Source organism: Ictalurus punctatus, chromosome 11 (assembly GCF_001660625.3).
Source record: "Ictalurus punctatus breed USDA103 chromosome 11, Coco_2.0, whole genome shotgun sequence".
Lineage (NCBI taxonomy): Eukaryota > Metazoa > Chordata > Actinopteri > Siluriformes > Ictaluridae > Ictalurus > Ictalurus punctatus.
The window spans coordinates 13,110,793-13,125,498 of record NC_030426.2 but is presented as its reverse complement, the minus strand read 5'-3'; the positions used below and the strand labels follow the sequence as shown (position 1 = coordinate 13,125,498).

At 38.8% G+C, this 14,706-nt stretch overlaps 1 protein-coding gene across 3 annotated transcripts; it reads right to left on the bottom strand.

Moving 5' to 3' along the window:
• Nucleotides 1–285: 285 nt before the first annotated feature.
• Nucleotides 286–13,330, bottom strand: slc2a11a (solute carrier family 2 member 11a). 3 transcript variants are annotated; one of them, XM_017479439.3, is made up of 12 exons: nt 12,970–13,330; nt 10,116–10,225; nt 9,770–9,930; nt 8,144–8,268; nt 7,858–7,987; nt 7,315–7,463; nt 6,624–6,811; nt 6,064–6,174; nt 5,732–5,833; nt 5,072–5,144; nt 1,011–1,138; nt 286–614 (listed from the first exon to the last, which is right to left on the bottom strand). In XM_017479439.3, the coding sequence occupies exons 2-12, from the start codon at nt 10,188–10,190 to the stop codon at nt 396–398; spliced, it is 1,461 nt and encodes a 486-aa protein (XP_017334928.1). In that variant the 5' UTR covers nt 10,191–10,225; nt 12,970–13,330; the 3' UTR covers nt 286–395. The 3 variants fall into 3 exon arrangements, with proteins under 3 accessions (XP_017334928.1, XP_017334927.1, XP_047014501.1); XM_017479438.3 differs by having other exon boundaries at nt 10,116–10,214; nt 12,970–13,329; XM_047158545.2 differs by lacking the exon at nt 6,064–6,174 and having other exon boundaries at nt 10,116–10,214; nt 12,970–13,329.
• Between the last annotated feature and the right edge of the window lie 1,376 nt (nt 13,331–14,706).

The window sequence follows — 14,706 nt, the reverse complement described above, 5'->3', positions numbered from 1 at the left end:
CATATTTTCTACGATGGTTTATTATGACTAAAGAACACACTGACAGTATCTTGTTTGTACTAGTTTAGACCTTATTTGATCTAGTTGATATTGAGAGTGAGAGAATTTACATGTGAGAAAATAGATTTAAAAGATTTAAAAGATTTAAAAGATTTTAAAAAGTGCAAATTGACATAATTACTATAAAAGGTAAACAGGGTTAGATACTACAGCTATACCATATCTATATATTTGCAAACCTATATAATAAAAAGAAATTGAATTTGTGAATAAATGGTCTCAGAATAAAATGTGTCTGTGGTTATATTTGGGTAAAGCTTTTGAACACTCACTCTTCAACAGAGAGCTCCAGCATTCTTAAGTATACAGGAATTTCAATTATACAAATAAGTAACTTAGAGGGCAGTTGAGTGGTGGACTTCTCCTAGTTGGTAATGAATGTCTTTACACTTTGGACCCGTCTTCTCTTTTTTGTGGAAGTTAAGCCTGTGGAATTCGCTTGTGATCATGGCTAGTGTTTTTCCTTTAGTCTCAGGCAAAACCAGTCCAATATAGAGCGCAGTGAGAAGACACACACCACCGAATGGCACAAAGCAGAACTGACCTAGTCCACTCTGTCAGCAACACACACAGGAAAGAAAAACCTTAGGTTTCATCTTATTAATTCATGCTCTACAACTGCTAACCTGGATACAGTTCATCAGTAGATGTTAGCTTAACATTTAAGATGTTGGGTAGAAATATGAAATACTACATTATGTAAATATTTACACAACGATTGTCTTTCTAGAAGTAGTATGTCAAGGTGTTACTAAGGTGTAAGCTTCTACTTACAACTCAAGAGTGGACACTGAAAAAAGACCATTTGTTTAAAGTATTATTATACTTTAGGCCATTTGTATTTTTCTCCTAGTGGAGAATTCAGGTTAACTTTAACACTTGCGTCACTCACCTACACCTCACATACTACTAGACGTTCATTTGTGTATTTGTGAAATTCATGCACTCACCACAATAAATGGGAATATCATTCCAATAATAAAGAGATTAAGCCACATTAGAGAACCAGCGATCATGTAAGCAGCAGGGCGAGCTGCCTGGTTAAAAATCTCAGTTGGGAGAATTCCAGTCACTCCCGCTGTGGAGAAAAGTATTATAAAACACATATGAATGTTGTGACTTTCAAATGGATAGACAGTAGCAGTGTCAATGTATTATTTAAATGAATCTATTTAATGCCTGTGGTTGAGGACTGCTTGCATATTAAGCTGTTTTAGTGTATTAAATGTTGGCAGCCTAGGAAAACCCTATACGTGATGAAATTTTGACATTGTCTTCTATATGTACAGTACTGTGCAAACATTTTAAGCACATGCAAAGAAATGCTATAGAGCAAAGATGTTTTCAAAATAAAGAAATTAAATGTTTCTACATTTAAAAATACAGTAAAGAGCAGTAAACAGTTGTAAATTAAACAAAGTCAATATTTGGTCTGACAAAAAAAAAAAAAAAAATAGTGGTCTCCGGTACAATTAGTTCAGATTTATAAGGAACTGAGCTGTAAGTTTTATTGAGCATCGTGCAGAACCAGACACGGTTCTTCTGGAGACTTTGACTGTCACACTTGCTTCTTATTTTTGCAGCAAAAACCCAGAAGCCTTCATTGTGTTTTTGTCTCTTATGTAATATTTAATTTTGTGCTAGAAAATTAATGTTCGGGAAAATGTTTTGTACTGACTTGATAATGCAGGAGTCATAAAATAAAAAATCTTTGGTGTAACAAAGATTTGTACTAAAAAAAATAGGGTGCCTCAAACTTTTGCACAGTACTGTAGTTGTGAATACTACAGACTTTTTCTAAACTGAAATGTGCTCTTTCTTCTCTTTTGCACATTCAGTCCCCTCTAAAAGTACTGGAATGGCAAGCTCAATTCTTTTCTTTTTGCTGTACACTGAAGACATTTGGGTTTGAGATCAAAAGATGAATATGAGATGATAGATCAGAATTTCTGCTTTCATTTTCTGTTATCTATTATCTAGATGTGTTAAACAACTTAGAACATGGCACCTTTGATTGCAGACCACCCAATATTTAGATGAGCAAAAGTATTGGAACAGATATTAATATTTGGTTGTATATCCCTTGCTTGCAATAGCTGACTCAAGTCTGTGACCCACTGACATCATTAAACTGTTGCACTCTTCTTTTGTGTTGTTTTTCCAGGCTTGTGCTGCGGCTTCTTTCAGTTGTTGTTTGTTTTGGTGGGTTTCTCCCTTCAGTCTCCTCTTCAGGAGGTGAAATGCATGCTCAATTATCTTAAGATCTGATGATTGATTGGCCAGTCTAAAACCTTCCACTTTTTCCCCCAATGAAGTCTTTTGTTGGATTGGCAGAATGTTTTGGGTCATTGTCTTGCTGCATGATGAAGTTCCTCATAATTAGATTGTATGCATTTCTCAGTAAAGCAAGCCAGGGCGCATGGTGGCTTAGTGGTTAGCAGGTTTGCCTCACACCTCAAGGGTTGGGGTCTCGAGTCCTGCTGTGGCCCTGTGTGTGCGGAGTTTGCATGTTCTCCCTGTGCTGTGGGGGTTTCCTCCGGGTACTCCAGTTTCCTCCCCCAGTCATGGTAGGCTGATTGGCATGTCCACAGTGTGTGAATGTCATGATTTTATGGAGTTACAAGAGAACCTGATCCTTTCTGATCTCCGGACCTGCCTGATCCGTTTCGGATGTCCTGCCTCTGGATGGAGCTCTAATCTACTCCGATTCCAGACTGCTGGGACTATGGCTGCTTCTATGGCCATACAGAATTCATATAAGTTAATAATGAACTTTTTCACATTATCTGTTGTTACCCAGATGAGGATGGGTTTGCTTCTGAGTCTAGTTCCTCTCAAGGTTTCTTCCACTTAAAACATCTTAGGGAGTTTTTCCTTGCCACCGTCGCCACTCAGTGGCTTGCTCAGTTGGGATAAATTCACACCTTTAATATCTGTATACCGTGTTGATATTTCTGTAAAGCTGCTTTGAGACAATGTCTATTGTAAAAAGCGCTATACAAATAAAATTGAATTGAATTGAATTCAATGTGTATGTGATTGTGCCCTGCGATGGATTGGCACCCTGTCCAGGGTGTACCCCGCCTTGTGCCCTATGCTCCCTGGGATAGGCTCCAGGTTACCCCGCAACCCTGAAAAGGAGTAAGTGGTAGAAGATGGATGGATGGATGGATGAATGTGTATGTGATTGTGCCCTGCGATGGATTGGCACCCTGTCCAGGGTGTACCCCGCCTTGTGCCCGATGCTTCCTGGGATAGGTTCCAGGTTCCCTGTGACCCTGAAAAGGATTAAGCGGTATAGAAGATGGATGGAGATCAGAGAGCCCATGCAAGCCCAGGCTGTAACACTACCTCCACCATGTTTCGTAGATTTGTGTTTTGGATCATGAGCAGGTCCTTTCTTTCTCCACATTTTGTCCTTTCCATCACTTTGGTAGAGGTTAATCTTGGTTAATTCACTTTTGTGGCTCATTTCTGTATTTCTTTGAAAATTTCTATCTGACTTTCCAATTCTTACTGCTGATGAGTGGTTTGGATCTTGTGGTATGGCCTCTATATTTCTGCTCTTGAAGTCTTCTTAGAAAGGTGGATTGTGATACATTCACTCCTGCCCTGTTGTTTTTGGGTTTTTCTTCACAGCTCTCACAATGTTGCTATCATCAGCTGCTACTGATTTCCTTGGCTGACCTCTTCAGTGTCTGGTTGTTAGTACACCAGTGGTTTCTTTCTTTTTCAGGATATTCCAAATTGTTGTACTGGCTATGCCCAATGCAAGGGCAATGGCTCTGATAAATTTCCCCTCTTTTCTCAGCTGTAAAATGGCTTGTTTTTCTCCCAAAATTGAAAAGAAGAAACCGATTAGAAACTGAATTAATTAAGCTTATGTCTGTGTCATTACAGCTCATAATATCCAATAACTGGAACAAAGACTGAAATTATACTCAGCTAATGAGGTTTGAGACATCTTTAGACAGTTTTTAATTATTTCTTTAAACCGCTGCATTAATGTTAAATTGGCTCCTTACATATAATGATCCTTACAGTACAATAGCCTAGATGAGCTCAAAAAGTAATTAAAAAACATTTCCATTGAATTTTTTGTGATTTTTATTTATCCTGTACAACATCAAGAAAATCAGACCCTACCTCACCGAACAGGCTACACAGATACTAGTCCAGGCTCTTGTTATCTCAAAACTGGACCATTGCAACTCACTACTCTCAGGCCTCCTGGCCAGCTCCATCAAACTCCTTCAAATGATTCAGAATGCAGCAGCACTCCTCTTCTTCAACCAGCCCAAGAGAACCTATGTCACAGCCCTCTTCATCTTCCTCCACTGGCTCCCTGTAGCCACCCGCATCAAATCCAAGGCCTTGATGCTCACCTACAAGACCTTGTCTGGAACAGCACTCTCCTACCTCAACTCTCTCCTGAAGGCTTACGTTCCCTCGACGCTTAGTACTACCTACTCAGCGTGGCTCAAGGTCCCTTTCAAGAACATTCAAACCAACTGTTCCTCAGTGGTGGATTGAACTTCCAACCTCAATCCGGACCGCAGAATCTCTCACCATCTTCAGAAAACAGCTAAGACCCACCTCTTATGTGAACACCTAACCAACCCATAAAAAATATCAAATTAATAATAATAAAAAAAATTTACTCTGGCACTTACACCTCTACCATGCGCACTTTGCTTCTTCTGGAACTCAATTAACGGATCTTGTATGGCAGCACTGCTTGTATTGTTCTCTGCTTGATATATCGCTTTGCTTGTATTTTCTCATTTGTAAGTCGCTTTGTATAAAAGCGTCTGCTAAATGAATAAATGTAAATGTAATGGTTTCTTAAAGGTGAGGTGTTGTTCATTGTGGTAGGAATAAAAACCCAATTTTGACCATAAACTGATTTTTCTTTTTTTTTTGGCTCTTTGCTGTAATTCAGCCACAGTGACATGCAATGGATTTTCACAGACCCGTTCAGTTAATGGAGCAGTGGTGCAGTTTGACTCACCTGGTCCGATCCCAAAACTGAAGATATAGCTGAAAACGCAAACCATGCTCAGGTAAGACATCCAGTGTACATGCTAGAAGACAATGACATCAAAATACTGATTGTGAGTTGGTGATACAACACTGGCGTTCACTGGAATCTCACGCTGTTGAATATGAGTCAACTTCATCATATTGTATCTAATACGTATACTGCATTCCCCTCTTGCTTTAGTGATAGACGCTTTTAACTACACACCATTCATTCAACTGTGTAATACAACAGTGTTTTAGATCAGTCTCTTACTTCAAGAATATTCAAAGAAGGTCTAAAGTCCTCGATTGAGTCCAAATCAAGTCCTGAATTTGGTGGTGAAAGTTCTACTACAGAAGACTTCATTTAAATTAAACAGGTGGACTGTCTATACCTTAATGAATTGCAGTAGTCTGTAACAGTGTTGAGTTACATTATTTAATGCTGAGGAAACAAATTAGAAGAATGCAAAATTTTGGAATTATTTTTAAATCAAGGTTGAGTCTCAAGTCATAGATAAATGAATCCAATTTAAGCTGCAAGTGATGAAAATCTTGACAGAATTCCAGATAATGTGTGTGTGTCTGCAGATACAGGGTAGCTCTTGTTAATCGCATGCTGAATTGTTTAAATCAAAATAATGCATACCTGATATGAAAGCGCGACAGTGAAGACTATAGCCCAGCCAGTCATGAGCACATAACCTCCCATTAAAAGCAGCCTTCTGCCCTTCTGTTCTATCAACAGGTTCTGAACACACACACACACACACACACACACACACACACACACACACACACAAAGAGTATGGAAGTATCACTATGTAACATCTTTTTCTAAATCTGCCATGTAAATTCTAAACTTATAGGAAACTTTACATTTATTTCACTCATTTCAAGTGGTCATTTTTAATTGTGATAGCCAATATACCACCCAGAAATGCAGTTCTGGACTTTAAAACCACGAAACTTAAAACTTACACACAGAATACAGGCGGTAAATTCACATGTGCCAGTGCCAATGGTCGCATACTGGGTGTGTTCAGCTGATATTCCCGCCTCTTTAAATATGTAAGAAGCATAGAAGTAAATCTGTGTAATGAGAGAATAAATGTTGAAACACATTTACATACTTCATGGACAAAATTTTCATTATAGAGACAAATAGACTAAAGGAGCAAGGGAATTTGGCCACTTATTCTCTCAGCACTGCTCACTGAGTCACTCATTGCTTTTGTTGTGGCCTGTTTTCAGATATCGGTTTCTGCCCTTACCACTCACTGATGAATTGAATTAGTCTGTTTATTTCAGATAATGCACTGTCAGAAAGACATTTAGTTCCAGGTGTCACACCAATTTACTCTGCAATTCACTTACAGGTGAGATGAAAAAGTTGTGTGATGGCTTGTCATCCCATCCTGTGTGGATTCCTGTCTAGTGCCCAGTGTTCCCTGGACAAAGTCTGGTTCCACTATAACCCTGACCAGGATAAAGCAATCACTGAAGATGAATGAATAAGTCAAAATGACAGCGTCACTCACTGAGTCATTACCGCACAGCTGCATGGCGCTGCTTATGACGGCGACTGAGATGAGTTGCCAGTGAACAGTACGGTCACTGAAGAGCTCCCAGGGCTGCTGAGCTCGCCTGTCCTCAGATTCAGCTTGCTCTTGCAGCATCTCATCCAACTCCTCTTTCTGTACCTCACAGCCTCGCAACCGCCGCAGTGCTGCCAAATACACACAGCATGGGGAGAGACACATCACTTACACACCACTGTAAAACCCTTCTATGAACAGGTAAAAATAACAACTTCAGAACACAAACTACAGCTGTATTATCTATTTTCAGTATTTGACAGTTATGTGAAGATATATACTGTTTCCATTCTGATTTGAAGCTGAAAATTCATATACAGCTCTTCTTTTCAGCATCTACTCCAATGGTTGAATGTTAACAATGCAAATAATTTTTGATCATTTTATTTCATCCATTTACAGAACCCGGTGCAGCCCCAGAGTCTGACTGATAAGTGTTTCATGCGTTGGGTAGCAAATATTGTACATATTCAGTACATGTAATGAATTGCTAATTTTCAGGATATCAGTGTACAGTATTATTAATTAATGTTCTGCTATATGGCCTCCTGAAACTAGTCAGTTCCAGCATGTATACTGTATTCTAAAGTACAATATAATCATATAAGACATATAGAAACATAGTTTGTGTTACCCTTTAAGCAGGCGTCCTTGTCACCACGATCAATGAGAAGGTACCGAGGGCTTTCTGGGAACCAGGGTAGTGTGAGGAGCTGAATGAAGCCTGGCACAGCATTACTGGCTAACAAGTACTGCCAACATGATTCACAGCCCAACACCTCTCTGTACACACACACACACACAAAATGAGCCTGCCCTACATTAAAATGAGCGGTGAGTTTATAAACTAATATATCACCTTTTATGGACACTCCTTTTGAAATTATGTTCTCTGAGGACTTGATACAGTGCCATTAGATTTTGGCATTTAAATCGAGAGTCTGAGAATTAAAAATGTCACCATAGTTACCATAACTACTCTAAAGAATCCATACTGTAGCCCATATGAAACTCATATTGTATGCTCTCACTTCCCAAGTTGCTTTGCCTGTAATAGGTTTAAACATTGTGTGATGATATCGGTACTGACTCATTATCATAAGTGTTTTATATAAGTCTTGCTGGACCCAAATATTATGCTTTAAATTTTAAGTATATAACTGTTTTCTGAACTCACCTCAAACCTACCACTTGTCCTAGCACCAACCCAAAAGAGGTAAAGACAGAAGAGGACAGGGCCACAGCTCCACGTAAGTGTTTTGGTGCACTTTCACCAAAATACATTGGCTGTACATTCATACTGACCCCTGCAACCAGAATAGTTGTTTTATAGTCAATGTTTTACAGTTTTGGTGGATAGGAAGTCATTCAGATCTAGGCATAACAAAAACATGATCAATCCAGGGAAGCATTTATACAGGTATTTAGCTAAAACTGAACTACAAGTTCAGTAGCCTACACACCCACATTGATGCCAACCAGATATCTGGAGATGATGATCATCTCAAAAGACTGAGCTTTCTGGCTCGTCAGAGCCAGCAGTGCACTGGACATTAGAAATATATTGTTCAGCAGCATAGTTTTCTTCCTTGAGGGCAATACAATAATAAAAAATACACAGATTACAGTCAAAAATGTCTTATTATATAAAGGTCATTAAAAATAATGGTAATAATTTCTTAGCTAGCTGGATAACATTGCTGTAATAAGTTTTTATTTTTTTATTCTTTCTTTTATATTTCTTTATTCTGAGGCTTAGCTGTTAAGATTTCCAGATGGTTCTGAGTCTGCTAAAAGCTCCTCTGGCTTTATTTATTCGGGCTTTGATGTCTTTCTGGGCTATGTTACCAGTTCTAGATTGCATAACAGTTGCCTTAGAAAGATCTGCAACATCTACTGGCCCAATACCATCCCAAATGTCAACCTGTACAAAAAGACAAGATCTAACAACATATCTTAGGAGATTAAGATACACCGATTAAGATGGCTCGGACATGCACTCAGGATATCTCAGTTAAGGATACCTAAAGTGGCTTTGTGGTGGACACCATCTGGCAAGAACAACATGGTGACGGACAGTGGCGACCGAGCTGGAAGAAATGGAGCTCTCATGTGGAGAAGCACAGTTCACAGCTCAGGACAGACCTAGATGGAGAGAGCTAGTAGTGGCCTTATGTCTCACACGGGATGAAGAGGATTAAGTAAGTAAGTAAGTAGCTCCATAACAAAGGTACACCATATGGCTAAAAGTTGGGAGCACAAAATTGTCTAGAATATATTTTTAAGCTCTACCATTAAGATTTCCCTTCACTGGAACAAGGAGGCCCAAACCGGTTCTAGTATGACAATGCCTCTGTGCACAAAGTGAAGTCTATAAAGACATGGTTTGCCTAGGCTGCACAGGGCCATGACACAGGCCTGCACAGGGCCATGACCTCAACCCCCACTGAATACCTTTCAAATTAATCTGAATGTTTCTCCTTATCATCTGTTCCCAACATCGCTAATGCTATTATGGCTGAAAGGGCACAAATCCCCACAGACAGTCTCCAAAATCTACTGGAAAGCCAGAGGAGTGAAGGCTGTTATTAGAATCAAAATCACGTTACTGGCCAGGTAACACTTGCAGGTACTAGGAATTCGACCTGGCAGAATTGGCGTCCATAGATGGACAACAAATAACAGTGTCGGTAATGTGAACAGTACAAGTACAAATACAAAACAATGAAAAATGCAAACAGTGCAACAATGAAGACACAATAAGTAACATAAATATAGCAAAATCTTATAGCAGCAAGGGGGTTGGGAATTAAATATTCAACGAGCTTATATTGGTGCAATACTTTTGGTCATTTAGTGTGTCACCACAAGGGAAAGATTACCAACCAAGCCCCTGGCCACTAGGGGGCCCTCAACGAGAATTTATAGATTTATAATGAGGTCATTAACACTGTCCTACACACAACACAATGCATAGAAATCAAACCCAGTTCAATATCAACATTGTATTTTCAAAGATTGTCACAGTAAATACCATATAACTCTGCAAGTATTATACTTATAGAATAATGAATCTTGAAAAGTCATACCTCCCAAAGTGGATGGACATGGGCCCGGCCAACAGAGCCCCTGTAAGGCCACCCAATGAGAAGATCGACACTATGAGTGTCCAGATTAGTGTAACCTGATATACCTCTAACTGTATCCCCCAGCGCATCTGAAACGTCTCATTAACAAAGTTCTGAATATACTGTAGGGACACAGAATACAATAGTAATGAAAGATACAGTAAATGAGAACAGGCAGGGACCTTTTCAGATTCAGAACTAATGACACTGAATGCTGTTATGTACACATAACGACATGGTGAACAAAAATAGCAAGACATTCACATGTAAACAGAGGTAAATACAGATTTCTCTCTTGTTTACTTACAACAGTGGGTGCATTCATAATGGCGAGGTTGTATCCGTATTGTAATGTTCCCCCAACTGCAGCAGAAGTTACCATTAGGACCAGAGTGCGAGCATTGCCCTGTAAGAAAACTGCACAAGCTGAAGGAGCACCACAATGCTTCACAAAGCACAAACAAAATTTATGGTTTTGCAAAAGTAATTAAGAATTAAATCTTAAATCAATCCATATAATACAAAGTGTAGAATTTATATTAAGATGACCTCTACAGAAGGCTTAAATCTGAGGGAAGGAAACGGGTAACTAAGAAAAAGATCAAACAATGCAGATAATTTGCATTTACAATCCTCATGCAATCACACACTGGTTTGTAGTCCATCCAAAGTTGAAGTCACTTTTTCTCCCACCTTATTCACCACAGAATAACCTACCCGCTGAATATCACTCATTAGGGCTCAAGCAAATATTTTTCTGTCTTGTATAGCAAGGTGTGATGTTGATTAGTACATGTGGACAAATGAAGAAACTGAGTAAACAAGTTTAAAAAATAGAAAATTACTTGTAATTACCAGTTGCATATATCATGTCCTATTTCATCCAGTGAAGATGTGCCATTTATTCTGTTGGCAAGTTAAAGTTTGTACAAATGGGTACTCCATTAGCACCAAATTATGCTAATTTATTTAAAGGCAAATTTAAATTGAACTATTTTTTTCTATTAGCATATTTACCCCATGTATTAAATGTTGGATGAGATATACCAGCAGTACAATGCATAAAATTATGCAGATACGGGCCAGCAGCTTTGGGTAATGTTCACATCAGCCATCAGAATGATCTCAGTGATTTCAACCGTGGCATTTGTTGGTCCCAGAAGGGCTGTTTTGAGTATTTTTATAACTGCTGTTCTCCTGCGATTTTCACACACAGTAGTATAGAGTTTAGAGTTTACATAGAATGGTGTGCTGGAGGGTCTGCAGGCTGAAACACCTTGTTGATGAGAGAGATCAGAGAAGAATGTCCTGACTGGTCTGACCTAACAGGAAGTCTATAGTAACTCAAATAAGCACTCTTTACAACAGTGGTTAGTAGAATTTTATCTCCGAATGCACAATATATTAAACCTTGAGGTGGATGAGCTACAACAGCAGAAGACCACATCAGGTTCCACTCCTATCAGCCAAGAACAAAAGGCTATCATGGGCACAGACTCACCAGAACTGAACAGGTGAAGACTGGAAAAAGACCAGGTGATTTTTGTTTTCCTAATGTTCAACTGCCCAGTTTGGGTGAGCATGTGCCCATGATAGCTTCAGATTCCTGTTCTTGGCTGACAGGAGTGGAACCCAGTGTGGTCTTCTGCTGTTGTAGCTCATCCACCTCAAGGTTTGATGTTTGTGTATGCTGAGATGCTTTTCTGTTCACCAAAGTGTGATTATTTGAGTTAGTATATCCATCCTGACAACTCAGTAAACTAGTAAGACCTGATGTTGTAAAATATAAGACCAAAGAATGTTTTCTATGTAAAATTTGTTCTGCATGTTAAAATTGTATATGATGTAAAGGTTTTCCTACCCACTGACACAGAAATACTATGCACTGAAATCATATATAACATGTACATACAAGTCGATATACACTCTGCAATGCCCTTGTCTCAAGATTTATGTTGGAAAAACATCACATGAGTTAAAATATAGAATTAATGAACATAAGTCTGCTATACATTGGCAAGATGTAACTTACCCCACAGCCAAATATTTTCATGATATGTATCAGCCAACTGGAATGCATATATACACTAATACAGTATGTGAATATCCCTGGGAATGAGGAGGTTGGAAAATGCCATTTGTCCTTGTTTTTTGTGTTTTTGGATTTGTCATGGTAAATAATGATAATGGAATGACGAGCAGTGTTTTAAATCTAGGTGTAGTTTGAGGAAACTGCTTTTGTTTGCTGTCATGTGGTTCATTCTACAACCTTGAAGTAATCAAAGTAACGTCTTGTTAAGTATGTCACATGCAAAAAAAAAATGAAAAGTGAAGTGTGATTTAAGATGACTACACAGTGATGAAGGCTTAAAGCGGTTTGTGTCTGGATTCCTGTCGACTGAACAGAACCAAAAGTGTGCAGATTTTATTATTTACGTTATTTATACATTAATCGGTTTACACACATATAGAAGTACAGAAAACAGTCAGTCAACACATGAGAGTGCAGTGTAAAACCTGTTCTTATATTGCTTACACTATCAAACAAGGAACACACAGCAATCAATAAATGCAATACGAAACAAATTACATGAATAACTATTTAAGCCTCTGGGTAATAGTATTTTGTTGTTGTTGTTGCACTTTTGTTCTTGTTGGAAGAAAACTTGTGTTGTTTTGTTCTGATTTCATTTTATGGGAGTTATAGTGCATTGTGGAGATTAACGATTGTGTGTGTGCAAGTGGATGTGTAAAGGGTTTTGAAAAATGAACCAGTGAATAACGTTTACGAGAGTTTAAATAAAACTAAAACATTTTCTTATCTCACCACAGAACAATCCTCAATGCTGAATTAGTACATACAGTATAATGTACATATAAATTCTGTTGGACCCAGAAATATGAAAGATTTCACAGAAACCTTTAGATTTGAATTCAGTGGTTATTGCAGGTGTGAATTCCACACATTAAGAGTTACTACTCGAACGTTAGTAGATTAGTAGGTAGATGTGCACATTCAACGTGTAACACTAAGAATGATATGTTGATTCAGCACTTAATTGAACATTGGGTTATTTTAATCGATACAGTAGTCATCAGTGTCAGTTCCACACTAGAAATGGATTCAGCTTGTTTATGTTCTTATATGCAAATATACCTACCTTTTGTTGCTCAGACCTGACGTTTTTCTGCCCGTGTGAGGTCATGATGCTACTTGATACTACTTAATCGCACGTATAGCTAACAAAAAAGGCGAAGTAGCTTCTGTGTGTGTGTGTGTGTGTGAGAGAGAGAGAGAGAGAAAGAGAGAGAGCAGTTTTCTATGGTACGACCTAGGTTTATCATCTACTCCGGTTTACCATCTACTTTTTCCAGTCTAAATTGGCGTCAAGAAGTGAATTGACGTCACTCCTCTATCCGTCTGTCCGTCAGAGTTAAAGGAGAAGTCCAACGCCGCTGTGTACCGCCGCGTGACAATGCGCACGAGGAGTGTGCTGGAGAAGCCAATGTGTCACCAGAGCAGATCACCCGTCTCCATCTGGTTTACGATACATTTACATGTATTCATTTAGCAGACGCTTTTATCCAAAGCGACGCATATTTGATTTGGCACAGGTTTTTTACGCCGGATGCCCTTCCTGACGCAACCCTCCCATTTTATCCGGGCACTAACAAGCACTAGCTTGTTCCACCCAAGTGGCGAGGTTTGGTGCCCATCATTATTACAAAATATTGCCTTTTTGAGAATCAGTGTACACACAGACCATGCTCAGGTAAGGCATCCAGTGTACTACATACTAGAAGACAATGGCATAAAAGTGCTTATTGTGAGTTGGTGATATAACACCTCCAGTTCACTGGAATCTCTCTGTTGAACAGGAGTTGATTTCATCAAATTGTATCTAATATGTATTTTGCATTCCCCTCTTACTTTCTTAGTGTTAGTTGCTTTTAACTACACACCTTTCAACTGTGTATTATAAGTGTTTGAGATTAGTCACGTACTCCTTCAAATCCAAGCTCCTAACCTGCCACTCGGGGTTAGTCCAAGTCAAGTTCTGAATTTGGGGGTTGGGTTCTACTACTGATGACTGTCTGAATTCTGACTTATGTGAAAGTCCAGGTACTACATTGTGTGTGTGTGTGTGTGTGTGTGTGTGTGTGTGTGTGTGTGTGTAGAGACAGGAGAGCTCTTGTTAACTGTGTGTTGTGTCTACTAAATCTAAATAATGCATACCTGATAGGAAAGAGTGACAGTGAAGACTATAGCGAAGTCAGTCATGAGCACATAACCTCCCATTAAAAGCAACCTTCTGACCTTCCATTCTATCAACAAGTTCTGAACACACACACACACACACACACACACACACACACACACACACACACACAAACAGATTACTATCCTTGTGAGGACCTCCCACTGACACAATTATCAATGCAGCTAATAAATGCTATACCTACACCTAAATCAAACCAAAACCTTAACATCGGTAACATGACAGTAGAAAAAATTGTAAAGTATTACTGTGAACCTTTTCTAATTCTCTGTCATATAAACTCAAAACTTCAATTAAACATTAAATGAATCTCATTCATCACAAGTAGTAGTTTTGGTCTTTAAAACTATAAAAACCTGCCTAAATCTGATTAATCTGTGTAACATTTAGAATGGATTTATTTAGACATGCCAGACCTCAGCAGTCTTTATGAGATATCTTTCTTCCCAAATGACATTTAAGTAACGTGAGAGTGTATTAGCTCCTGGTGAACACACAGAATACAAGCAGTGAATACACATGTGCCATAGCCAATGGTCGCATACTGTAGGCATTCACCTGAAATTCCCACTTCGTGAAACTGTATGTACACTTCGTGAAACTGTATGTACTTCTGTG

Excerpts from the sequence above, each read along its gene's own strand:
- slc2a11a (XM_017479438.3), bottom strand. The coding sequence starts at position 13,014 with ATGACCTCACACGGGCAGAAAAACGTCAGGTCTGAGCAACAAAAG. Across the intron at positions 9,931-10,115 it reads TTATGAATGCACCCACTGTT|TATATTCAGAACTTTGTTAA; the intron begins GTAAGTAAACAA and ends GTGTCCCTACAG. Across the intron at positions 1,139-5,071 it reads CAGTTTTGGGATCGGACCAG|CGGGAGTGACTGGAATTCTC; the intron begins GTGAGTCAAACT and ends TTTTCTCCACAG.